This window comes from Camelina sativa, chromosome 3, assembly GCF_030686135.1.
Source record: "Camelina sativa cultivar CO46 ecotype springtype chromosome 3, ASM3068613v1".
NCBI classification, from domain to species: Eukaryota; Viridiplantae; Streptophyta; class Magnoliopsida; order Brassicales; family Brassicaceae; genus Camelina; species Camelina sativa.
Genome location: NC_141882.1, coordinates 12,113,240 through 12,138,763, shown reverse-complemented (window position 1 = coordinate 12,138,763; position 25,524 = coordinate 12,113,240). Strand labels below are relative to the sequence as shown.

The following is a 25,524-nucleotide window of genomic DNA, read 5'->3' as shown; positions in this document are numbered from 1 at the left end:
CTAATTTTAAAAAACAAAAAGTAGAGGAGATTCCTTAAATTTCTGTTTCTTCTCGCTGTCTTCCCAAATTCATAACTCAAATTGGTATCTTCTCCAATTTAGAAAACGTTAAAAACAAGAGAAAATAAAACTAATCTTTTTAGAACCAAAAGAAATAAGAAAACGCATTTTGGGATTTCTCTCATTGTCATCCCAAGTTCTTGGAATAGCAAAATACTTTTTCATTATTAGATATTATCGTCTCAACTAAGAACAACCTCATAAAAGACAGAGGTTAACCTTCGGATAGAAGATGGGAGCATATAGAGCAGAAGACGATTACGATTACCTCTTCAAGGTGGTCTTAACTGGAGATTCCGGCGTCGGTAAATCTAACTTGTTATCTCGTTTCACCAGAAATGATTTCAGCCACGACTCACGTGCGACCATCGGTGTTGAATTCGCCACACGTAGCATCCAATGCGATGATAAGATTGTCAAGGCTCAAATCTGGGATACTGCTGGCCAAGAAAGGTATCTATCTATCTACTCTTTAACATTACTCTAAACTTTGTTCACGTTTCTGTATGATGACCAAAATCAAATTTAAAAATTAGGTACCGAGCCATCACGAGCGCATACTACAGAGGAGCCGTTGGTGCATTGCTTGTTTACGACGTGACACGTCATGTGACATTCGAGAACGTTGAGAGATGGCTAAAGGAGCTAAGGGACCACACGGATGCAAACATTGTGATCATGCTCGTTGGTAACAAAGCTGATCTTCGTCACCTTCGAGCCATCTCAACAGAAGAAGCAAAGGCATTTGCAGAGAGAGAGAATACATTTTTCATGGAGACTTCCGCACTTGAAGCTGTGAATGTTGATAACGCTTTCACCGAAGTTCTCACTCAGATTTACAGAGTCGTTAGCAAAAAGGCTCTTGAAGCTGGAGATGATCCAACCACTGCTTTGCCTAAAGGACAGATGATTAACGTCGGAAGCCGTGATGATATCTCAGCCGTTAAAAAACCTGGTTGCTGCTCTGCATAGACAAAGCTTACTTCTCTCTTCTTCTTTTTTTTTCTTTTCTTTCTTGTACTTTTTGTATCATTCAAAAGCAACATTATTATTAATTTCCTGCAAATTTGTATACATTCTTGGAATTATCAAACAAACAAAGCTCACACTAAAGTTTTCTTCTGTTTTGTTAAAACTCTACTATCTCTTGCCTTATGCTCTCTCTACTTCGCACGATAAACGATCGATGTTCTTCGTAATGTATGATGAAGATGTGCCATTGTTGATGCCCCATCACGCCTCTCATCCTGCTTTCCACAACCTGAAAATAGAGGTCAAAACAGCCTCATCAGTTTCTTTCACTGGACTTGAGTGTTACAAGTCTAAAAATTGTGCTTGGAAACGTTTCTTTCAATTGCGTGCGTGGTAATGACACAAAACCTAAAAGGAGAAGAACAATTGCAGTATCTTGAGTATACCACAAACTCAGGATTTATCCAGAATACTTAATACTTATGAAATCCAATTGCAGAAACCTCATCAACGAGTTAAGAAGACGAACATGGAACTACCCTAACAAGAGCACATAGTAATGGATTCTACAGATGTGAGTAGCAAAAGAACCTAATCCTTTGATCCTGTAGTCAAAGTATAATCTATGAGGCATGTCATTACAATACAATTAGATTAGTCTGAGATAAGTTCGTTCAAACCTAAGAATCGAGATATTCAAAATTGAAGAAGATGAATCTCACCAGTAAAAAACGCAGACACAGAATCATTCATTTGTCTTCATCGCGTCCAGGAGGAGGTGGCTTAGAACTCGATTGAAGAGAAGGAAGAGGATTAGAGCCCTTGATGATCCAACCGAGTCCAAAGAAGAGTCCTCCGGCGAGAATCGCGGTTCCCCAAGCGTGAGAGTACCATTTGCTATACTGCCGAATCGCGAACTTCCACTGCTCCCTTAGCGTCGCCTGATCCGGATTCACCGACTCCGGTGGGTTATAATACGGAATTCTTTTACCAGAACCCGATCCGATCTCCGGCGTCGGTTTCTTCCCCGCCGACGATGAGGTAGTGTTGTTCTCCTCCGCCATTGTCGTCGATTAAGATTCTTTGTTTCGTTGAAATGTAACTTTAAACTCTATCGACACTGACACGTGTCAAATAATGTGACGTGGCACTTTCGCATATGCAAAAACGATACCGTTTTAGTTGTTTCGTCTACCTCAAACCTCCCCCTTGGGGTTTTAGGGATTTCTATCTGTTCGTCAATGGCTTCTACTGCTTCTTCTTCTCTTCTCTTTCCCTCTAGAAATTTCAAATCTGTTCCATTTTGGAGAAGAAGTTTCGTGTCTTTTATCCGTTTTGCTAAGAATCCTTCTGCGGAGGAGGACATTCTCCGTTTCGTGGCGGAATCCGATGGGAAGGCGCTTCCATGTGTGCGGACTTACGAGAACAATTCAGCTCGGCTCAGTCTCGTTGCTACAGTAGCTTTTGATCAGGCTTTGACTGCGTCTGCTGCTGACGGTGGTGAAGCTGCCGATGATAATCTTCGCGAGAATGTCCCTGTTATGGTGGTCGAGACTGTTTTCCCCGGAGGATCTGACCCTAAGGCTACTGTGTCTACCAGATTGGTCAGTTTCTGGTTGCATTTGATTCACATTGATTCTATATTACAGCAATTTGAGTTTTGACATTTAAAGGTAACATTTTTCTTTTTTTGGAACAGTTCTTGCCTACTAAGAAAGTTAAAGAGCGAGCTAAAAAGCTGCGGCGGTCTCTTTCCGAGGATCTTTCTAGTGGGGATTTGTCCAAGAACATACTTGCTATGACTTTTAGGCAAGTTGTTTTGAGACAACTGTGGAACTTTCAGCTTGTGTTATTTGGACCTGGAGCTGAAAGACAAATGGGAGATTTCGAAAACCCTCGAGAGGTTTAAATTCGTTTTGATGTGATGTTTCTAGAGTCTGCAAGTGGAAAAATTAGTACTGATAGGTTCAGTTGTCTTATTCATTTCCGTTTCAGCAGGTTTCTACATCCTTCACCCTTAGCTCATCCGATGAACGGGCTATATCTGTTATTGCAGAAGTTATATGCATCTTCGCTCTTCAAAGCACTGAGAAGAGTTTCCTTGATGATTATCTGGAAAAAGTTAAGTTTCCCTTTTTGAAGTGGTTCTCTAAACACAGGAGGATTGCGTCAAGAGACAGCTCAGTTGTCCTTCATAAGGTATTTGATGATGAGCAGAATACCAACCACTTGCTTGAGTATTACCAGTCAAGGGAGGAGAAATTCAAACTTGCAGACACTAGGCAAAGAAGTCGGTGGTGGAACATGTCTGCCAATTCGAAATCGGAAAAAATTGGTGGCCCTGGATTTAGTACTTGGGCAAGTGAGTATTTACCTGCATATCGACTAGAGATTGATACTACAATACTTGCGGACCTAAAGCTCGAGGGTTGGAGAAAGTCCAGCGAGAATAAGTGGGAGGTTCTTCTAACACATTCCCAAATGGTATAAGACCTTTTCTCTTTCTCTATGTAGCCTACCCATCTAGGCTTTTGTTCTTGATGCTAGGAATGGCAGTGTGGCTTCCCCTTTATATATGCATCTCCCTTAGTTTGAAAGGACATTCCACATTTCTAGGTTATCATTTTCGGTTAGTCTTAGTCATTCTTGGTTATATATACGATAATATGGAGCCATGATATTGTCTTAGACTGTGTAGAATTTATCACAAGTGTAGTCATCCTTTATATCCTATACACACAACAAGGAGATGCTGATAAAATTTTGTGGCACTCAAAGCTAGCAGGATGAAAGATATTGTCAATCATTCAGTTTGGTGCAAGAAAAGTTCTTATATTGCTGCATTTTACGTACTCTATGGTGACTAAGGTGTTTGTTTCCACGCACGGTATTTTCATGATATCCCCTACACTCCTAAGCACTTGTATAAAACTCTTTAGGTTGGATTGGCTGAAGCATTGGATATTTACTTTGAAGATGTATACTCACTGCCCCAAAAACAGCTACCGTGTGATGTTTCTGGAAATTATGCAAACTTACCCAATGAAAAGGTATTGACTATTGGACGGATATGTCGCCAATTTCTAAGCGTTGAATCTTTGGTATCTGATTATTTGTATGTAGTCAGAGCCAATTGACAGCCCTTGATAAATCACTTGCTCTATTCAATCAGTGTGCTTCATTTCGGTTTCCTGCTGAACTATGTTTCAGTCTGCTCAATGAATTCATGTTTGCTATTAGAGTTTGCTGCATTATGTTGGAGAAATGTTGTGATGTAAGAAGAATGGCTTAATGACTTAGTGTTGGTAGCTTTTCCAGTGAAACTTCTGATAACTTTTTTTGGTTTGCTTAATCTCTATTGACAGAGAGGACTGTCTTTGTTGAAAATCCTATCTGTCACTGTGGCCAGTGGAATTCTTCTTCTTGCTGTTAGTGCTGCGGCTCAGTTCTGTTTTCCTCAGAAAGGCGAGAGAAAGTATCCTGGAAAAAGCGAAGATATCATATTGTCCGAGAGTGAGTTGTTATCTCATCAATCTTCAGATTCCTCTAAGGTATGGATTTCAAAAACACTTGTTCATATAGATGTGTAGGCTAGCGAATGCATGTAGGACATAAATAGCTTTTCAGAACAGCTCTAGTTCATTTGATTATATCAATAAAGTACTGGTTAGCCAATTTTTTATTGTAAACCTTGAAGTCAACCATCCAAATAATATATCAAGCAAAGACAATGCAAGGTCTATATATTTCATGTTATTGGTTTATGGTTCCTGTGGGAGTATGGACTCCCTACTGAGATTAATGATAACCACGAATTATTATTATCAGTCTTTAGTTTCATTGTCTTCGAAAACTAAAGTTTGAAACTTTAAATGAGTAGTTGGATTCATTCTGCGGATTGCTCGTCAACAAGCTCAAGGATGCTTACAGCTGGGTGGGGGAGATAACCCTAGAAAGCAGCATAGGTGCCTGGATTGGAGAAGTACCTGATTATTTGAAAGAAACCAGCAGAGCTAAGTCTGTTGAAGATCACATCGTTACAAGCTCTTCTCTTCTCGAAAAACTCAATGAAGATGCCAAGGCATCTGCCCAAGATATCGCTACTTACCAGGTAATTCCAGTGAATTGTGATGAGTGTAATTCTTTTAAGTGGACTACTACTTCATCGTTGTTGATTTCCTTGTCTAATGGAAGCAGGTAGTGTTATCACCTGAAGGTAAAATTATAGGGTTCCAACCAACAAGCCGGGTTGCTGTGAACCACTGGGCTGCTAATCCTTTAGCTAAAGAACTTTATGGAGGAAAAAAACTGTCGCCTGGTAAGTCCATGATTCTTCTTTCGATTTCCTTAAGTTCAGTGCCATTCTTATCCTTCTAAGTTTATTAGATTATGACGAGGATGTGTTCATTCTTTCTGTTGCAGGGCTGATTGAGCCTGGTCTGAAGAGTCGCCCTCCCACAGATGTAGTTGTGCTGGAATTGTTAATGTCTGTAAATTCAGATCGTCCTTTTGCATTGGTTAGACCATTATTACCACAATAACCATAGCCTTAAGTTCCTGTCTCTTTAGATGAGTTTTTACAATATCTGTAGTATATGATTTATTGTTTATAACATTTTGGCGTCTATGGAATACAAATGCCTTGAGCTTATTATTCAGAAGATGCTGAAGATTTTGAGCTCTTTGGAAAAGAAAAGAATCAACAAACCCACACTAAAGGATAAACTAGGAGCAAGATTGGTGATCTCATTGAACAAAGGTCCTGATTTGTATTAAGAACAATAACGATAACCGTTCCAACCTTCGGGTTACATAATTTGTCATCTGCATTATATCACAGAAGAGAGTCGAAAATGCATCAAAATATATAAACCGGAATGTTAGTAAATATGCCTTCACCTCCACAGACTGAATCTTTAGAAAAAAAGCAGTCCCCAACATCACATTTACTTTTCCTGCTTTTGGTTAGAACAAAGCTCTCAAACTCCAGGACGGTCTTCTGCATCCCCTTCTTGTTGTTATATATACATAATCTCCATGAATAGAGAGAATTATAATATAAAGAAACAAATTATAACGAGTCCATTACTTTTCCCTACGACATGTAGATAGCTTCTGTTTGCTCCTGCCTAATTAAATGGTAAGCAAACAGCTTTTCAAACCTGATTTTTTATTCATTTCTCAGGCGATATAATAGTCGCTTAGATTTCCGACCAGATAGTTAAACTCTTCACCTACTCCATAGTCAGTGGCCTGCTCTACTGTGTTCTGAACATTCACGGTAGCAACTTTAGTGTTCACTTTTGGTCTTCCTTTGATGCAACGTTTGTTGTTGTTGTTGGTGTTGGTGGTGGTAGTCATATTGTTGTTTTCTGGAGGGAACTCAGCTGTGAGTCTTCCCATCTGCTTCTGCAAATCTGCCACCGAGTCATTTGAAACTTTGCCCTTTGAATTCTTCTTCCCATCAACGAGCTTGAGCTCGAGCCTGTACAAGGCACAAGCATCGCACTTGTTGATCTCGTATTCGTAAAGGTGCCATTCAAAATGGTGCAGAGGCTGTGGATCCATGTAGTAAGATCTCTTCAGCCCCCCAAACTCGACCATGATCTGTTTACGTGACTCATGCCAACCGCGACCATTGTAATCTGGTAAAGATCTTTGCTTTCTGTTCCCGCTCTCAAAGGCCCTCCTTGGTTTGTCAAAGAATAGCCACTCCCTTAGTGTCTCACTCTCTAGAACCGTGAGATCAAAGAGCTCTACAGCCACAACAGAAATTCAAGATTTGAGCATGACAGACACAAGAATGGTGATCAATTAAGATATATGTGAATTCCAAGAGAGCAAAGCCTACCTGGAGCATTCCATGGAGATTTCGCAGTTGCAGCTCCTTCACATTCGGGAATACCGACATCTTTCCCTCCAGCTTTTGCGCTAAGAGCAGCAAAAAGAAGACCGTCTTTCAAACCAATGCCTCCGGGACGCACAACAGGATTCATACCTGGTGGCCCTTCATTGAAAGCCAATGCAGCATGGAAGCTACTGCAGTAATCCTGGAACCAATCGAATCCTTGAGCCGGCCTAGGACAATCCCAAAGAGCACATTTTGGACCCAAGAACGCAGAAGGTGGAGGACAGATGGTAGGCATAAAAGTAGAGATATGTAGAGGACCCTCAACACCGTAACTGGGACAATCGTTGAAACCACCATTGAAGTTTGGCTCAAACTCTTGCTGCAGATCAAACTGATTATATTCCAGATTAGCAGTTCCACCAAAGTTGTTGTTGCCAACTACTAAAGGCGGATCTTTGCAATGATCAGCCAACGGAAATCCGTGTTCTGACTTCCCCTGAACAAAAGTGTATCCCTGTCAAGATATGGTCGCTGTATTAAAACACAATAATGGACTCCACACGCACAACTAAACCACCATTAAAAAGAGTTGGTTTTAAAAGAATAACTGACCCTTTGGAAGACAGCAGATTTTCCAGCTTCAAGATTCTGATCAGCAGGCTCAGGCTTGGGAGCAGCTAATTTGCTGGTAGCATCATCTTCCTCATCACAGAGCTGAAGCAGCCGACAAATGTCTGATGAGAAAGACCCCAGAGTAGCACCCTGCTTTAAGGAAAACAAACCCATGTTACTTCACATAAGACCCCAAAACCAAAGCATGCAAGAGACAGAAAACAATCAAACAAAGAAAGCAAATTTGTGGAAAAGAATCAAGAAAGCATACTTGTTGCAAGGAAGAAGCAGGAGAAGGTTCGTTGAGCTCAGATTTCCACTCACGAAGCATCTGATTCACTTGCTCCTCAAGGAGAGAGACATCAGTACCCCTAGACTCTTTCCTAGCGGATTGAAGATCCAAAAGCATGCCTTGCAAATCATCAACACGGTTCTTAGCCTTATCTTTAAACAGCTTGTGAGAAGCAGATCTGCAATTAGTCTTAGTTCTCTTCCCCGTCATAAGAATCTCTCCACTCCACTCAGTCTCACCCACCAACAAAAAATACAAAAAACCTTCCTTACACAAGATTCTGTCAAAAACACAATCAAAACATTTCACATCAGTTCAAACATGATCGATCACTCTACACATACATATGCTTAAACAAAACGAAATTACAGCAAACGATTCATTCAAAAGAGACGAAACACACACAAAAATCAAAAAGGGAGTAATTAATGATCACAAAAGCTATACACAGAATCTTAAGAGGATAATAGAAGAAGAAATCAATCATGCACAGAGGAGTCTTTAAAAAGAGAGAGATTGAAACAGATCGAAGTATATGTGAGAAGCTTTAAAGAGGAACCCAGGAAGAAACCTTTACTACTGTAGCAGCTGCAGCAAAGAACACAACCACAAAGAGAGAGAGCGGAGGAGAAACGTTGGTGGATTCTCTTCTTCCTTCTTCTCTCTCTCTCACCCCTTCAACTCCAACTTTTCTTTCTTTTTTCCCTTTTTTATCAGCTAAATTAATTCCAACCCTAATTTATAACAATAAATAAATATGTATATGTACTTGGAAAAATAAAGAAAATGTATTCTAATTATCTTTTTTTTTTTAAATTAATTTTTGGGTGAGAGTTTTTTTTGCAATTATTGGATTATTGTATTTATTGTGGATTCTTCTCTTTTTTTTTTTTTTCATGTTTTCTCTTTAATTTCATGCATGTCTAAATCTAAATATTAAATTTATATAATGAGCACATGAATCTCATTTTTGTTATTTTGTTTTCTTACAAAAAAAAAATTATAGTGAGGTGAGTTTTTGTGCTCCAATCTCATTGCCTTAGAAAATTGGTGTTTTTCTTCAACTCTATGAGCTCCAAACACTTATTCTGTAAATTTGCTTCTTTTTTTTTTTGTTTCTGTAATAACTATTTTGATAACTATTATTTGATGAAATTCAAATACTCTTTAGTTGAATTAGGACGATGAAGTTTTTTTCTTCAGGTTATGTATTATATTGGGATTGGGGAGCCGAAACTTTTTTTTTAATCGGAGTTTTTGGATCATGATCCACTATATATATATATATATAATAACCACGCTGATTATAAAACCTATAAATTGATCTAAACCAAAACAAGATTAATAATGTTACAAAATTACATACAATTTCCATGTAATTCGAGAGGAAGAATAATATTTTGTTGATAGACTTGACATAGACTTTATGATAGTACTATCTAGGATATAACGACGACAAAGACTTTTGATTCAATGGCTAAACAGTGATTTTCTTATGGTGGTTAGTATCTAGGACATAATGTCTACCAAGTGTTTTGAGAAGATTTGAATACTGAAAAAAAAATGTAACGTATTTTCATCAAAACGTCAATTAGAGATATATAACTGTAATATTGATTGCCTTTGACTAATGACTATTGGTCATTTCATATTTAGAACTAGCCTAAAATTACTAGACAATAATTCAGCGATGAACTGGCAACTTGATTTCATGTTTTATGACTCTATTTCATACTAATTATTTTAAGATATTCGTCAATATCATTATTAATAACACGACATCTTTGATAACAGTTACTTATAGCTTATGTTTGCATAATGTGTGTGTGTGTATGTACGTGTGTCTAAAATCAAATATCAAACAACAATCTTCGTTCGCAAACGTTCAAATATAGTACGTAGAGAGACCTATTACTAATCATGATTTGTACCGTTAAAAAAATTTCTTGTTAATGAGATGTTTTGTACCTAATGTAAGATTTGACAAGTACTTTGCATTACTTTCGTTTTCGAAAGAAAAGAAGAAACAAACAAAGGAATCTATTAGGGTAAAAGAATCACAAAACCAAGAATTTGGACAAGTGTCGTCGTGAATACTCATTGATTATTATCAATTTCTTTATAATTAAGAGAAAAGAGGTGTAAAAGGAGGAGGTATATTGAGCAAATGGCAAGGAAGGAATAACACAAGCTTTTTTCCACTATGTTTTCAATATTCCTATTTTGTGATGCTCATTAGTTTTCATCATACCATACCACACCCATCTCTACTTTTTAATTTCATCAATTAATGGTCATATATATTCATCGTGATCTCTATGTTTTGCTATTATTCTCATTTTCAAGTTTTACAATCCTTGTCGTATGAACAAAAATTCAAATCCATCTTGTTAGCTAATAATATCTCCCTAATTTAATACACAATATTTACTAAATTTATTTTTATATATTCTGATGATCACAATTGAACCATGTGTTAGACATCCATATTTCCAACATTTTCTTTGAGTGATGTAAATAACATTGGTATGCATCATATCCCTTGGTTGGTAAAGTGGATTTTGGTCCACCACTTCACTTTCAACTTAGATCCGGACTAAGTTATTGACAGTTTGCAAAAAAAATATTTTATAGTTGGGTTGATTTGCCTAATCTAAATTTTCATTAAATACGGTTTCCAGCTGAACCAGCCTTTGATGAAATACATTTTTTTAATAATGTATGTTCAGCATAATAGATTATATCGTATGTGTAAAACGTCCACCTCAAATACAAAAGAAGGACGAGGGCGGTTCCACTAGATGATGCTTTAACGTCGAACCCATTGTTCTAAGGGTAGAAGAAAGCATGTGCCCCCTTCGAAAAGAAAAAAAAAAGTAGGGTTTCAAAGAACAAAATGATGTTCACCAATAGCAATATGTCACATTAATCTCCCGAATAAATTATCCATGAAATAGCGGCGTTAACATCAACATTTTCATATAGATATCACTAGAACAATCAAACCAATTTGACAAATCCAAGTTTTCGTTGTGGATATATACTATACAATTTTCAAAGAACGTGGATGATATGTCTATTACATCATTACAAGTCGCATGCGTTTTAAAAAAAAATGATGTCTTGTTTTGTTTTTCTTTTCTTCTTTTTGATCGTTGTCATAAGAACAAAAACTGAGATGCTTTTAAGGAATTCTATGCATTTGTCCAAATGATTTTTTTCCACCAATTATTCCCTTTCTCTACCACCAAAAGAGATTCTCACTTTTTATTTTATTTCTATTCTATTTCATTCTAGTCGTAAGCTAAATATTAAAAATATCCGAAACATTTATGTGGAATAAAAAACATAACAACATATCTATAAGCATAGGTTCTTTTCGTTTAATTTCTCCTTTAAAATGAAATCGTTTAGGAACAAATGCATTATTACTCGTTTAGAAAAGAAAAACTGATCACCTTTTACCATGAAACCCAAATTAGCTGTCGCTATAGTTTTGACCTTATTATATATACTAGTATAATAAACGATTATGTATGATGTAGGTAGAAGGAGGAAAATCTCATTTTGCATCTGTCAAGGTCGCTTTCATTATGAATTCGTCATTATCCAACATTGCCTCAAATGTAGCAATTGGTCTTAAAAGACAAAAACGTGCACCAAAACCTCAACATCAAAACTTTTTTTTTATTTGTCACCCTAATTTGATTGTTAGAGAAAGCAGATTGTTCTTGATGATGATGACGATGCATGTATATGTATCTATAATGGTCGATTTATAAGAATGTGGAGGAGAGAATCAATCACTCCCCTATCTCTTGTGAAAAAGAATCACGGCAGTATTGTCAACTTTGGTTACAGTCTGGGAGATCGATCAATACGATGATGATTTCAATTGGGTTTTGCTGCCGTCCCGCTACTTGTAGTACTGGGCTGTGGTTTTAACTGGAAAACACCGCTCAGTCCGCGTGCTTTAGCAAGTTGTTCAAGCTCCTCTAGCTTGCTCTTGAGATCCGCGACTTGCTTTTCCAGTGCTTCATCTTTCAATCTTAACTCCTGTAAAACCACGAGATTCAAAGCATCTTAAACTAATCAATAATCTAACCTCAACATTGTTATTTCTCCGAACAAACATACAAGTTAGCTGTCTCTTAACTAGTGAAATCTTATTAATTATTTAGCTACCGCACATTTCAAGTCACTGGGAGCAAACAGTGAAACGACTATTCATAATTGTTTTCGTCTATGGCAAAGCTTCTTTAAATAAGACAGAAGTCGCAAAAGCTTTAAGGAATGAGAACCAATTCTACAGGCTGCAACTTTTAGGAAGTCTTGAGTTAGGCATCTGAAAACACTACGACCAATTCCTTAAATCATCTATTTACGCGAGTTGTATATTGAAAGTTCTTCCCGAGCTTGTCGATAGATACTAATTTGATCCATGTAAATATGCAACCCACTCTCATTTGAAGTACTAACTAACAGCATATATACCAACTATTAATCCTGAACAGCAAATGGAAAATTGAAGCAAAAATCATCCTCCAAAAAAGTGTTCATGTGCACCTCTAGTTCTTGCTTACGTGCTTCCTCTTTTCTTGCTTCTGACCGCGAACTTCTCTGCACCTCAAAAACAACAACGGCTCCACCTACCTGCTCATACAATGTTTTAGTTCTACAGAACAACTGAGAATTGTATAGACGAATGACCCTCAAGATATCTGAGTTTGACACCATCTCCCACTTAAACCAAACCCCACCAACTATATATGGAAGAAACTAAGAAACCCTTACATAACTTATTAGCATAGGTTTGTAGTATCAGATTAACAAGAGCAAGATACTATAGATCTGATGGTACATTTCCCTTTAATCTTAGTACACTGTATAGAATATACAAAAGTTTTTATGTCCGAAGAAAAGTTGGATACTAACTAATGCACATACACCTAGAGAAAGACGAAACCACAATACTGTCTGATTGTAAGGCATCAACAAGCAACTGATGGAGTAAGTTAAAAATCCTTTCTCAGTCATTCCATGAAAAGAGTTCTATCACATAAGCTGTATAGTTTATTCCCCTTCCCAAAATATCTTAACCAGGTAAAGGATCCAGTTCCTCAGGCCACAATAATCCTTTTTCACATAAACCTTTATCAATTGATGAAAATGCAACTAACCATTGATGAGCTAGAAACAGATCAATGGAGGTAAATCCAAATTCAATGCTCATCTACAAGTCCCTGCACAAAGAATGGTGAGTAAAAGAGTTGTTACCCCAAAGAGGAAGAGCTCTCCAATGAGATCAACAGCAGCTTGAACAGCCTTTTCCTCGTCCAAGGGACGAATCTCTACATCAGTGGCATGACCATATATCCTTCTTTGCATTTGCGTCGTGATTCGATGATTCCTCTGTTCACATATTTTCCAACAACACATCAAATCTCCAAATCCACAAAACTTGTTCAAACGAATGCTTCAACAACTATTAACCTAACAAATCATATATCCCGGAGGTTCCAAATACTTAGGAGACATCATCAGAATCGAAACGGAAGAAGAAAAAACGTAATTATAAAATCGAGATCAAGAAACGAAACGATTCTAGAATCAGAAGCGAGTTAGAATCAGAGGGATTCTAAGAAAATCACCTGAGCGAAGTTGATGATAGATTGACGAAACTTGGGATGAACCTTAGCTTGATGCTTGAGCTGACTAGCCAAGGGTTTACTTATGGTTTTAACCAAGAGTGTGCCCAGTTTCATCAACGGCAACACCATTTTTTTTTTTAATTTCCGAAAAAACCTCGAGAAAAGCTTAGGAGAATCTCAGTTGACTCGAGCAGAGGGGATGCAAAGGGATCTAGAACTAAGCTGGGGTGAGCATAGAAGGATCATAAGAGCATAGAAATCGCCATTGTGATCAATCAGAGGTTTTTTCGAATTTTGTTAGATCGGATTGATGATGAAGAAGAAGAAACTGGAAGGAAGGAAGAAGCTGAGTCTTTTTTTTTGTTTGGGTCGTCTTTTTACAACTTTAATTAATTTGTGAAATGGACCCCTCTCTTTCGTTTTTCTTCTTTCGCATGTTCTATTTGTTGAATTAACTATTAAGACCCAATTTTGACGGAAACAAAAACGTGATCCGTTTTGTGTACAGTAGTAGTGTATGTGATAACTGATAACAAATGTTTATTTTAGCTCATCTTTTATTTTTACAAATTTGCTGAGTTGTGTAGTATTTTTATTTAACTCATAGAATCCAATAGCCTTTGTGTTGTATTATTATATGTAAAGAGACACTATTAATAAAGTTTGGAAGCAACCAAACCAAAACACTCGTATGTGATCATCTAGGGGTGTAAACTTGTGCTTGACCATACGAGTATGAATCCATACCACAGAAGAAATATTCAGAGATTGGGAACTTGTAGTCCCTTTGATGCCCTCAGAACAAGTTAGAACTGAATCAAAGGGTTCCTCCTTTCAACGGCAGGCCTAGTGTCCAGATCTAGGGACCAAAACGGGAAAGGAAAAGGAGAACTACTGAATCATCCCCACGATTAATGCACACACGCATACATATACGCTAATAACTTAACCCTTCCTTGTATTCAAAAACACACACGACACCAAAACAAATTCACAACAGTTCAAATGCACAAGATATACATATATCTATATATATATATATATATATATCTGATCAACATCTTTTTGGACCTCCAGTCCGGAGCCTCTTAGAACGATGCTCAACATCTTTATCACTCCAAAAAGAACCCTGGAGAGTCAAGCATCCCGAATGCGCATTGATGACTCTTCTAATGATAGCTTTGCGTTCAACATGGTCACCAATCTCATGATCAGCAAGCGGTGGGGACTTGGCCAAGCCCTTAAAAGTAATGTAGACATGTGCCCTTCTGGCATTGAGTCTCTCATCCGGGGGATTCTGATCTTCTTCCTCAGTTTCTATCACTACTTCAGAATCTGAAGCTTGGGCAGACCACTCTGCAATATCTGCAAGCCATATCAACAGTTTTGGTGGTCACTGCCGATATGACACAACATTATTAATCAGCAAGTGAGATTTGATTTTATAGTACTCTCTTGATCACTTGTATTTAAAGCAAAAAAAAAAAATGCACCAAAATTATACTCCATTCATATTAAGAAATAGTTACTTTAAAAAAATTAAATCAATTATAAACAAGACTGCATAATATAAAATATATAATTAATTTAAAAGTTGTATAAAAAGTTGGAAACATCCTATTAGTCACCTTCATCTTGATTTTGAACTACTACTTTTTTAGGTCTAGCAATAGAAACGGCCACATCCAAACTGAGATACTCCATTTCATCTAACTTTAACCTGAAAGGTTTGCTGGAATGGAGGGATAGCTGCTGGATCGTGTGCAAGAAGAGTAAAATAGTAGGAAGACGCAAGGCTCATTGTCGTGATGAATTTCTGCACGGCATCGAGCTTGAAGTTTGTCCCCTGACAGAGATCAGATGAATTAAAAGAGAGAATTTAAATTCTTGGATGTGGTATAACACAGGACATGTCGATGAAGCACCAAATATATATATATATATATATATATAGAGAGAGAGAGAGAGAGAATAGTTATTGAATAATGAATATTACCTGCAAAATATTGTAACGATGAAGGCCCAACAAAGCATAACGCTCGAGCAAGAGCTCATAAATTCTTGTTTTTCTTTTATTTCTAGAGGAGAAATTGTTTGAGCAACGCAAATAGAACACCAGTGGACATGCTCTTAATACCTTCGGGTCCACGGTGGTAGGAAACCATTCCCTTAACTGGTATTGGACCTCGATACTCATCGATATCAAAATCCTAATTAAAGAAGACCCCCATCATCAATCAGCAATGTAATTAATCATAGTTAGCCTAGCCTAAAAGCGATATATATATATATATATATATAACCCTAGATCTAACAAAATACACACTAATCAGTTTAGGTAGCAATCCCATAAACAAACAACATCACTATAACCTATAATTTAGGGCCACGAATATAATTTAATTGTGAAAAAGAGCAACAAAATTAAAAAAAAATCATATGGAAGATGAAAGAATTTTACATCGGATTCCGCCGCTACACGCCAGTAATCCCTCACATGACGAGAATATTCCTCCGGCGTAATACTGTACTCCTCACACACAGTCATTTTCTTTATTAAAAAATCGGGATTTTTGCCCTTTATGGTATTTTTTTGTAATTCTTTTTCAATGTGCCATATTGTTGAAAACTTTTTTAATCTACCATAATGATTAAATATGGCAGTATAAGTTTTATTAGATTGTCCTCCTAATTACGTTAGTTCGACGGCGGCACGAGAGGAAGGGACAGGCGCGTGATGAGAAGCTTCGCGAGCTGAAAAGGGCGCATGACATCACGCAGTTCCCGGAACGTGGTTAAGAATACGTAGACAACATATAAATCCGTGATTTTGCTATTGTGGACAAATATAAATATAGACAGAAATGTAAAATTGGTGGACTTTAAGTAATCTTATTTGAAATTGTCAACTAAACATATAAATTCCTCTTTTTCCTATTGTATCATCTACATTATATCTTGTCTATAAATCCCTCTTTTTCCTACTGTATCATCTACAATGTAGACAAGATACATGAAGAAGAAGAGAGGAACATAGTAATCAACCTGAGTTGACTTTTCTCTCTTGAGTTGACTTTTCTCTCCCAAAACACGATCCTCGTCTTTTTCCAACCACCTGCGCCGATCTCGGCGTAGGCCCTCACCGCCCCTCATGGGCAAAAGTAAACACAAAAAGAAAACCCCTAGCGGTATCCCCACTGGATCCGCCCGTTCTGGATCTTCTCAATTGCAATCCTCTTCATCCGCCCCGCCTGAATCTCCAAACTCAGCTGGGGAAACTTCCATCTGTTCACCGTTAATTGACTTGCTTGACATCAACAATGAGTCAGCCAAGGATAAGAAAATTGGTTCATGCGAATCCATCAAACTGGTGGATAAAGTTGCGGCAATCGAAATCCCTAGATCCCCAAAATCAAGAAACGAAGCTATAGTGACCAACATTTTGGTAACTGTACCTCCGACTGCAAATCTGGGTATAGTTGTTGAGCAACATGTCATCGCCTCGGATTCGACCAAGGCAGTTCCAGCTCCCGGAGCTCCCCGCATTAGTGAAGACCAACCCTGGAAGGCTTTGGTTGCTGGTAACTCGATTCAGCTAGAAAAGAAAGGTACCCCTTACACTCTTGAATCTGGTGAAGCGTGTGTTACTATCCCTAATTCGGTCATTGAAAAGAATAAGAAGGCATGGGATAGCTTCATATTAGGACAGTTCTACGAAGAACCCCCTGCTCGAGGGGCAGTTCATGCTATAGTAAATGGGATCTGGAGCAAACAGCGTCGAGACATTACAGTCTCAAAAATGGAAGGACACTCGTTCCTGTTTAGGGTCCCTTGCCCGAATGCGCGGAGGAGAATACTCAGTCAAAGTCTCTGGCAGGTGGACGGACAGACAATTTTCGTAGCCAAGTGGTCCCCAGATACCACCCCAAAGAAGCCTGAACTGACCCTGGTTCCGGTTTGGCTTGAGTTTCATGGAGTTCCTCTTGAATACTTCAACAGAGAAGGGCTCGAACACATTGCAGGCCTAGTTGGACATCCGGTCTGTCTTCACCCGCACACAGAAAAGCTAACTAACATAGAAGTAGCTAAAGTCTACACGGTCATCGACCCACGCAAGCCTCTGCCAGAAGCTGTTAATGCAAGGTTCGAATCCGGACAGATCAAACGAATCCAAGTATCTAGCCCATGGCTGCCATCACTATGCAGTCATTGCAAAAGAGTAGGTCACACTGTATCCCGCTGTAAAAGTGCCCCACCCCTGTGTACCCTATGCGGCTCGGTCAAGCATACTACGGTGACCTGTCCTAGAGTAAAGAAAGACAAACAAGCTGGTAAGGCACCCATTCAGAGTCAGCTGCCTATTGTCGAAGTAAATGCAGTTTCTTCTGCTGCAAACAAAGACAAAGCCATATCTGGGACCTCAATACCTCCATCGACTCACGTACTAAACAAGCCAGGACAAAATGAGGCTCTTGCTGGCGTAACAAGTAACAGGAAGGTGCATTATAGTAAGGAGACCAACTATCTTCCTCAGGAAATTGCAAAGGACTCCCAGTTGAACCTTGATGAAGGTAAACTCTGTGTCGACTTAACTGCAAACCTGTTCTCTCATCTATCACCAAGTGCGAATTTGGCCAGAGAAGAGGGGGAAGTTTCAGAAAATGATTCCATTTCCGGGGATGATGACAATCCTGATGAGGACTCTGGCCGTTTCCTCAAGGTCATATCCAAGCGGCTGAAGAAGAAGAAGGATTCTCGAGTAAGGGCTGGAGGCCCTTTAAACCTCTAATTCAATATCCCTTATATGGATATTTTTTGTCGTAATGTAAGAGGTCTAAACGACCCTGTAAAGCGGAGAAGCCTTAAAAAATGGATAAAGGTACATAAACCTCTTTTTGGTGGTGTAATAGAAACTCATGTAAGACCGGAGAAGACGCAACGTGTCTGTTCTACTGTGGCTCCGGGTTGGTTTTTTGCGGATAATAATGAGTACTCAGACCTTGGGAAGATCTGGGTAATCTGGCATCCTACGGTAAAGGTGACAATTTTGTCTAAATCCCTTTAGATGATAGTCTGTTTGGTGCAGTTGCCTTTTGTGCAGAGGGAGATAGTGGTATCTCTTGTATATGCGTCATCGAGCAGTAGTGAAGAGAGGAAGCTTTTGTGGTCAGAAATTCAAACACTTGCCTCCTCACCTGAGCTTCTGAACAAACCTTGGACTGTTCTTGGGGACTTCAATCAAGTCCTGCATCCCCACGAACATTCAAATCCACTCTTCAATACTTACACCAGAGCAATGCGAGAAATGAGTCAAGCACTGATCAACTCATACCTCTCTGACCTCCCATTTTGTGGTAACACATACACATGGTCAAACATGCAAGAATCCGGTGCGATCACGAAGAAGTTGGACAGAATCTTGGTAAACGACGAATGGATGTCTGCTTTTCCGCAATCACTTGGAGTTTTTGGTGAACCAGGCTTCTCTGATCACAGCCCCTGTTGTCTCTTTCTGGATATCAACAAGCCGAAGATCAACCTGCCTTTCGAATTCCTGACCATGCTGAATCAACACCCTGATTTTGCACCTCTTATCAAGACGTGGTGGACAACACTAAACTTTGATTGCTCAAGAATGTTGAAATTCTCGAAGATGCTGAAGGAACTAAAGGCAGTCATAAGTGAATTCAGGAAAAATAACTACACAGAGTTGGAAAAGAAAGTGCTTCACGCTTATGAAGATCTTCTTGCCTGTCAGCAAATCCTTCTAAGTGATCCTTCTGACCAAACAATGCAAAGAGAAAAACAAGCACATCAAACTTGGTGTCTACTGGCAAAAGCAGAGGAGATTTTTTTAAGACAGAAATCAAGGATTTGTTGGCTTGAGAGGGCGACAAGAATTCAAAGTTTTTTCACAGGGTGGTGTTATCTAGACAAGCTCAGAATCAAATCCTCTTTCTCACTGACGAAACTGATCGTATTGTCGACACGAAGGTTGGTATCCAGAGCTTAGCTGTCGAGTTTTTTCAGAATACCCTAGGATCAAGTTCAAATGCAACGCCCTTGTCTGTTGAGGAGCTCCAGCTGCTTCTCCCTCAGAGATGCTCTATTGAGGCATTACAAGTCCTATCTGCTCCCGTTTCACCAGAGGAGATCAAAGCAGTGGTTTTCTCCCTTCCGAAAAACAAGGCTCCTGGACCAGATGGTAACTCTGTAGAATTTTTCACGGCTAACTGGGAAGTTGTTGGATCTGCTCTAATCTCTGCAGTCTTGGAATGCTTCAACTCTGGATGTATCCTCAAGCAATGGAACTCTACCATTCTCACTCTCATCCCGAAGTCGCAAAATGCATCACGGATGACAGACTTCAGACCAATTGCCTGCTGTAATACGATATACAAAGTAGTGTCAAAGTTGCTGGCTAACAGGTTAAAGACGGTATTGTCTGAGCTCATAGCCAACACCCAGTCCGCTTTCATCCCGGGTCGTCTCTTGGTAGAAAATGTACTCTTAGCTACGGAACTGGTCCAAGGGTATAATCAGAAAAATATTTCTCCAAGGGGAATGCTTAAAGTAGACCTCAAAAAGGCCTTCGACTCCGTTCACTGGGATTTCATTATCGCTACTCTGAAGGCACTGAACTTTCCTGAACATTTTGTCAGACTCATCACTGAATGCATCACGACTCCTCGTTTCTCAGTCTCTGTAAATGGTGAATCCTGTGGTTTCTTTAAGGGTGCAAAAGGGCTTCGACAAGGTGATGCCATATCTCCTTACCTGTTTACTCTGGCTATGGAGGTTTTCACGCAAATCCTGAACAGTTCATACAGCATAGGACTCATTGGTCATCATCCCAACGCTGAAAACCCTCAAGTAACCCACCTGGCCTTCGCAGATGACATCTTGATTTTCTTTGATGGTCAAAAGGACTCTTTGGATAACATCACGAGGGCACTTCAAGGTTTCGCTGATATCTCTGGACTCTCTATGAATAAGTCGAAGACTGATCTTTTCGTTGCAGGAGTGAACCAAACTGAAACCTCTAGGATGGCTTCCCTTGGTTTCAGCTTCGGCTCACTTCCTATCAGATATCTGGGCTTGCCACTTATGCACAGGAAGCTGCGTGTTGCAGACTATGGGCCTCTGATTGACAAGATTACTTTGAGATTCACAAGTTGGTCCGCCAGGGCACTATCATATGCGGGGAGAAAGGAGCTGATCTCAACTGTTATCTATGGCACGATAAATTTCTGGGCCTCTGCGTTTATTTTACCAAAAGCCTGCATCAGACAAGTTGAGAGCTTATGCGCTAGATTTCTTTGGTTTGGGGATATTACAAAGAAACCTCACGCAAAAGTAGCCTGGAAATTGATATGTTTACCTAAGGAGGAAGGAGGTCTGGGTCTTCGTTGCTTCTCAATGTGGAATAAAGTCCTCTGTCTCAAATTGATTTGGAGGCTTTTCTCTGCAGATGACTGATACACAGAGTTTTAAACCCTATTTTCCTACTGCAAGTGCACAGCAAAGAAGTAGTACTTAGGGGTCGAATCCCACGAAGACCAAGTTTTACTCTATGGTTCTATTGGTTCAATTTCAAGCTAAGACAATTCAAAGTTGGGTTTGTTTGGTAACAGTAACGCGATTAAAACGGTATAAAAAGGCAATAAACAAAACACTAGATCAGGGGGTAATCCTAGGGAATTTCAGAGATAGCAACCAAACAACTATTCAGGGCATAGATTAAGTACCAATCTAGAACTCAAACATAAATATAAACTGATCCACTGTCGTGGCATCAATAACTCTATCTGATCGATTATATACGGAAACGCGGAGCACATGCTCAGACATCCGGAGCACATGCTCGGCGGTCCATAAACCCTAAACTGTCGTTTGAGCCCAGAATCGCAGACAAGCATTAAAGAACAGGAATGATAAGTTCACAAATCACCTACACATCTACTTTCGCAGGTCTAGGATAATTTGCCCACTAATGTCTTTTCTAGCAACCTATTACACTTTTGATGAATAGATAAACCTAGAATCATAGATTGGGTGATCAAATCAACCTAAGCATTAAGTCTAACAATAGTGAAGACAATCGATTATATAAAGCCCTATTTGTGTTTTGTTGCTAACCCATGAAACCCCTTTGAAACCCCTAATCTAGCAAAGAAATTTACTCAGACATAGAGAAATGAATAGCCAACATAGATGAGAAATTCAATAGCATCAAAATAAAAAGGGTTCAGAGATTGCTTCACAAAGTAGCCGCTCCTCTTCCTCTCACAAAAACGTCGCTCAAAACCAAAAGAAAAGAGTATATTTTCTCTCCTAAAAACCCTAGGTTAAATAGCATACAAGTAGAGAAAAATAAGGAAAGAATCCAAATCAAATCTCCCTATTAAAAATCGATCTCCTCCCTCTTTCTCTTTACAAGGATCGCCTAAAATAAGGGGAATTAGGCAGGGAATCGGCGCCTAGATGCTTGCCACGTGTTGTCATGAAACCGTAGAGTTGGGAGCATGTGCTCGGAAATCGGGAGCATGTGCTCCTGGGTCTAAAATCAGCTTTTCTGCTCCAATTCAACTCCTTTCTGCTCCGATTGCTCCTGCTGTTCCAATCCTTGCTTTTAGCTTCCTAGCCTCATATTATAACCTGAAAAGGACTCAAACAACTACAAAACTATCAAATAAACGGAGTCAAAGTGAGTCAAAACCGTAACATATCAATGACTCGCTCTGGGCAAAATGGCTAGGGAATAATAAGATCAAAGATGGAGTTTTTTGGCTGATAGATGAAAAGAAACAGACATCTTGGACGTGGAAAACACTTCTGCAGCTGCGTCCCCTTGCAAGTCGTTTCTTACGATCTGAGGTGGGAAATGGGAAACGGGTAAGCTTTTGGCATGATTGGTGGACGCCTTTTGGACCGCTCATCAACTTCCTGGGGCCAACGGGACCAAGTCAAACTGGCATCCCTCTACACTATTCTGTAGCCATGGCATGCTCCCAGAGGTCATGGAGGCTAAGACCAGCCCGATCGCCACAAGCAGAGCAACTGCACATTCAATTAACAACAGTGCAGCTTCCAGCTTCCACAAACGAACCGGACTCATTCCTCTGGCAAACTGAAGGTGAACGCTCAAACAAACTCAATATTCAGAAAACCTGGGAGGCTCTCCGTTACAGACAAGGGTCTGTACCGTGGTCAAAGCAAGTTTGGTACAAAGGCGCTATCCCAAGACATGCATTTTTTCTGTAGATCACTCATCTAAACCGGCTCCCAACGAGATCTAGATTGGCTACCTGGGGAATGCAGATCGATACATCTTGTTGCATATGCGGGCTCTATCCTGAAACTAGGGATCATCTATTCCTCCACTGTGACTATAGTGAGGTATTATGGGCTGAGGTTACAAAACGGCTAGGCTATAGACCTTTTGTGTTTCAAACTTGGGAAGCTCTTTCGGCCTAGATGGATTGTTCAGACGCTAGTTCTACTCAAACGCTAAGGAGGATAGTTTCACAGGCTGTTATTTACACCTTGTGGAATGAAAGGAATAACCGGCTGCACAATAACAACTTCACACCATCACATGTGCAATTCAAGGTTCTGGATAGACAAGTCAGAGACGCCATTCTTACACCTATAGCGAGTAATATTTGCACTCGTGTATTCTTCAGTTAGCCCTTGTTTTTCTAATTTTTTTGGCAAGGCCTAATATGTATAACAATTATTGTAGTATCCTACAATCCTTTTCTTCAATGAAAATTCACAAATTTTCAAAAAAAAAAAGATACAGTAAGAAATCAAACATATCAACCCAAAACTGCAACTCAATTAGAAACAAAATACATTTTTGATTTCTTACTGTATCATGCATGATGCTAACCTAAGCAACTTTGGGCTGTGTTTGCGCAGTATGAGACTGACATGATTAAATTTTGGGTTGTTGTCACAGTGGTCTTCCTGCGAAGGACCGTGTTCGCATTCAGGAGTCATTTTGTTCCAACAAGATTAGAGTGGTGAGAAAACAAGTTCACTGATTTCCATACGCTTTGTGTCCAATTTACACATCCTAACTACCACTGACAGTTAAGCAGATGTCAGTATTCAAATATGTTTTTATGTTATGGAAGGTTGTTGCAACTGTGGCATTCGGCATGGGACTTGACGAGGGAGATGTTGGAGCTGTAAGTCTAATGCAAACCCTCAGCATACTTGTGCATATCTTCAACCACTCGCATCTTGTATTATAGTATACATGCTTCTAAAGTCTCTGAGTCTGCTTTAGGTAATCCACTTCAGCGTGCCAGGCAGTATGAAGTGGAATAATGCATGGAGTTGGAAGTCTAGCCTTTCCAAATTCAGTCTGGGCCAAGACTCAATTCTGGCATAGTCGTCATCATCTAAACCAAGCCATTTAAGTGATTGTTTGATGATGTCATGGTAAATGTGGTTTTATTGAAATATGGCTTTCGCAGGGGAAGGTAAGGTATATGAGCTTAGACTTCCGTGTGATAAATGGAAGCGGCACAAACAAAACTGTTTACTTTTGTTGACAGAAATGCAGATTTAGCTACATAGAAAGTATTATCAAGTGGGACATGATCATCTACGCAGCTACTTGACAAATAATTAAGGGAGTCATAGTGAATCCCAGGTAGGGTCTCATATTCTTCAGCCCAGTTCGGATGAGAATGATATAGATAGCAATTCTAACTTCTAAGACAAAGATGTAACATGAGAGAACTAGAGGCTTTGAGTAGTAATGACTGGACTAGAAATATTAATACTAGAAAATTAACCCTTGCTTTGTCTGGGACAAAAGCTGTATTGTAGTAGAAATATTTTCATTTCCTTGTGTGTACCCTAACTTTAGATTCATTGACATATTTGATATCGTGAAATTGTGTCATATGAAAATGGAGAGAATTTTGATAATCAATAAGAAAACATGAAGGTTAATCTTTGTATTTAAAGAAAGATGTGATAGAATAGAATTTGTACATAGTAGCTGCAGTCATAGACTCTCATAAATTTGACATGAAGTAAGAGGTATTTATAAAACTTAGTGTCATTTTTTTTTTGAAAGATAGTGGGCGGGAAAAGAAAAAAAAATCGTTTTCATAAAGAATGTTCTGAATTTCACTGTGGATCTGGCAGGTTATGCAGACCTCTAGTTGACGATGTTGGGTGCTTGATCTTGAGATTTATTAGTATATTAATAAGGTCAAAACTACAGCGACAACTAATTTGGGTTTCATCGTAAAAGGTGATCTAAATTTTCTTTTCTAAAAGAGTAAGTAATAATGTATTTGTTCTTGAACGATTTCATTTTAGGAGGATAAAGAAAACGAAAAGAACCTATGCTATAGATAATGTTGTTATGTTTATTCCACATAAACTATAAAAAAAAAACTGTTACCACAGATGTCGTGTTATTAATAATGTTGTTGACATAAACTATAAATTCTACAAAACTCACAAATTCTTTTGCTTTCCGATCTTAAGAATAAACAAACACTTTTTTTTTTTCTTGAAGAATGAAGATGAACACAGAGAAGCACATGAAGATGACCAAGAAATGGCAACACAGAGATCGATTGCTAGCTCTAACCGCTGCAGGGGAGGGATGTTTTATGGTTTACACGGCTAACAAAACTCTCTTTGCTTCTCCACTAAGTTAGTTTACCTACGCATTCAACTCTTTTTCCAAGAGCTCTTGAACACCTCTGAGGAAGAGTTCTCTAGCTTCACTGTTTCAGGCAAGTGCAATGTGCTAAGAAGGAAAAGAAAAGCCATGAAGAGGTGAGTAGTGCCAACGAGCATAATAAAAGCTCAAACAAGGTTAAAATCTGAGGGTAAAAAGGATGTTTACAGATTTGATTTGAAGCTGGTTATCGGTAAGTATATTCTGAAACGAAGTACAGGATTTCATAACAGAGTTGCAGGTTTCTTAATTGGTAAGGGTTGCAGGTAGCTCAAGTGTTTCAGTGAATTCTCTAAAGAAGAAAGTGAAAGATAAAAGTGCATGTGTTGCAGGAATGGTCACAAGGCTAAGAGGAAAAGATATGCAAACT

At 38.9% G+C, this 25,524-nt stretch overlaps 7 protein-coding genes across 15 annotated transcripts; 4 read left to right on the top strand and 3 right to left on the bottom strand.

Annotated features, from left to right (window-relative positions):
* The first annotated feature begins 95 nt into the window (after positions 1-95).
* LOC104776918 (ras-related protein RABA1i) lies at positions 96-1,173 on the top strand. The gene is made up of 2 exons (XM_010501091.2): positions 96-513; positions 597-1,173. Exons 1-2 carry the CDS (start codon positions 293-295, stop codon positions 1,030-1,032), a joined length of 657 nt encoding a protein of 218 aa, XP_010499393.1. The 5' UTR covers positions 96-292; the 3' UTR covers positions 1,033-1,173.
* Positions 1,093-2,117, bottom strand: LOC104776917 (uncharacterized). Its single transcript, XM_010501090.3, has 2 exons — positions 1,755-2,117; positions 1,093-1,321 (listed from the first exon to the last, which is right to left on the bottom strand). The coding sequence occupies exon 1, from the start codon at positions 2,094-2,096 to the stop codon at positions 1,782-1,784; it is 315 nt and encodes a 104-aa protein (XP_010499392.1). The 5' UTR covers positions 2,097-2,117; the 3' UTR covers positions 1,093-1,321; positions 1,755-1,781.
* Positions 2,118-2,219: 102 nt separating this feature from the next.
* On the top strand, positions 2,220-5,693 carry LOC104776914 (uncharacterized). 2 transcript variants are annotated; one of them, XM_087508889.1, is made up of 8 exons: positions 2,220-2,636; positions 2,732-2,935; positions 3,031-3,516; positions 3,972-4,082; positions 4,398-4,583; positions 4,913-5,143; positions 5,230-5,350; positions 5,455-5,693. In XM_087508889.1, exons 1-8 carry the CDS (start codon positions 2,274-2,276, stop codon positions 5,571-5,573), a joined length of 1,821 nt encoding a protein of 606 aa, XP_087365015.1. In that variant the 5' UTR covers positions 2,220-2,273; the 3' UTR covers positions 5,574-5,693. The 2 variants fall into 2 exon arrangements, with proteins under 2 accessions (XP_087365015.1, XP_087365014.1); XM_087508888.1 differs by having other exon boundaries at positions 2,226-2,636; positions 3,028-3,516.
* An 88-nt stretch (positions 5,694-5,781) lies between these two features.
* On the bottom strand, positions 5,782-8,839 carry LOC104776916 (transcription factor VOZ1). Of its 8 annotated transcripts, none has more exons than XM_010501087.3 (5): positions 8,359-8,839; positions 7,767-8,067; positions 7,496-7,645; positions 6,884-7,397; positions 5,782-6,788 (listed from the first exon to the last, which is right to left on the bottom strand). In XM_010501087.3, the coding sequence occupies exons 2-5, from the start codon at positions 7,995-7,997 to the stop codon at positions 6,214-6,216; spliced, it is 1,470 nt and encodes a 489-aa protein (XP_010499389.2). In that variant the 5' UTR covers positions 7,998-8,067; positions 8,359-8,839; the 3' UTR covers positions 5,782-6,213. The 8 variants fall into 8 exon arrangements, with proteins under 8 accessions (XP_010499389.2, XP_010499390.2, XP_010499391.2 ...); XM_010501088.3 differs by having other exon boundaries at positions 6,884-7,379; positions 7,496-7,648; positions 8,359-8,702; XM_010501089.3 differs by having other exon boundaries at positions 6,884-7,379; positions 8,359-8,696.
* A 2,513-nt stretch (positions 8,840-11,352) lies between these two features.
* LOC104776913 (OPA3-like protein) lies at positions 11,353-13,990 on the bottom strand. Its single transcript, XM_010501079.2, has 4 exons — positions 13,439-13,990; positions 13,065-13,199; positions 12,354-12,440; positions 11,353-11,843 (listed from the first exon to the last, which is right to left on the bottom strand). The coding sequence occupies exons 1-4, from the start codon at positions 13,565-13,567 to the stop codon at positions 11,679-11,681; spliced, it is 516 nt and encodes a 171-aa protein (XP_010499381.1). The 5' UTR covers positions 13,568-13,990; the 3' UTR covers positions 11,353-11,678.
* A 2,599-nt stretch (positions 13,991-16,589) lies between these two features.
* Positions 16,590-18,227, top strand: LOC147946828 (uncharacterized). Its single transcript, XM_087507270.1, has one exon. The coding sequence runs from the start codon at positions 16,590-16,592 to the stop codon at positions 18,225-18,227; it is 1,638 nt and encodes a 545-aa protein (XP_087363396.1).
* Positions 18,228-22,438: 4,211 nt separating this feature from the next.
* On the top strand, positions 22,439-23,128 carry LOC147946827 (uncharacterized). The gene is made up of 3 exons (XM_087507269.1): positions 22,439-22,657; positions 22,760-22,837; positions 22,916-23,128. The coding sequence occupies exons 1-3, from the start codon at positions 22,439-22,441 to the stop codon at positions 23,126-23,128; spliced, it is 510 nt and encodes a 169-aa protein (XP_087363395.1).
* Positions 23,129-25,524: the final 2,396 nt, after the last annotated feature.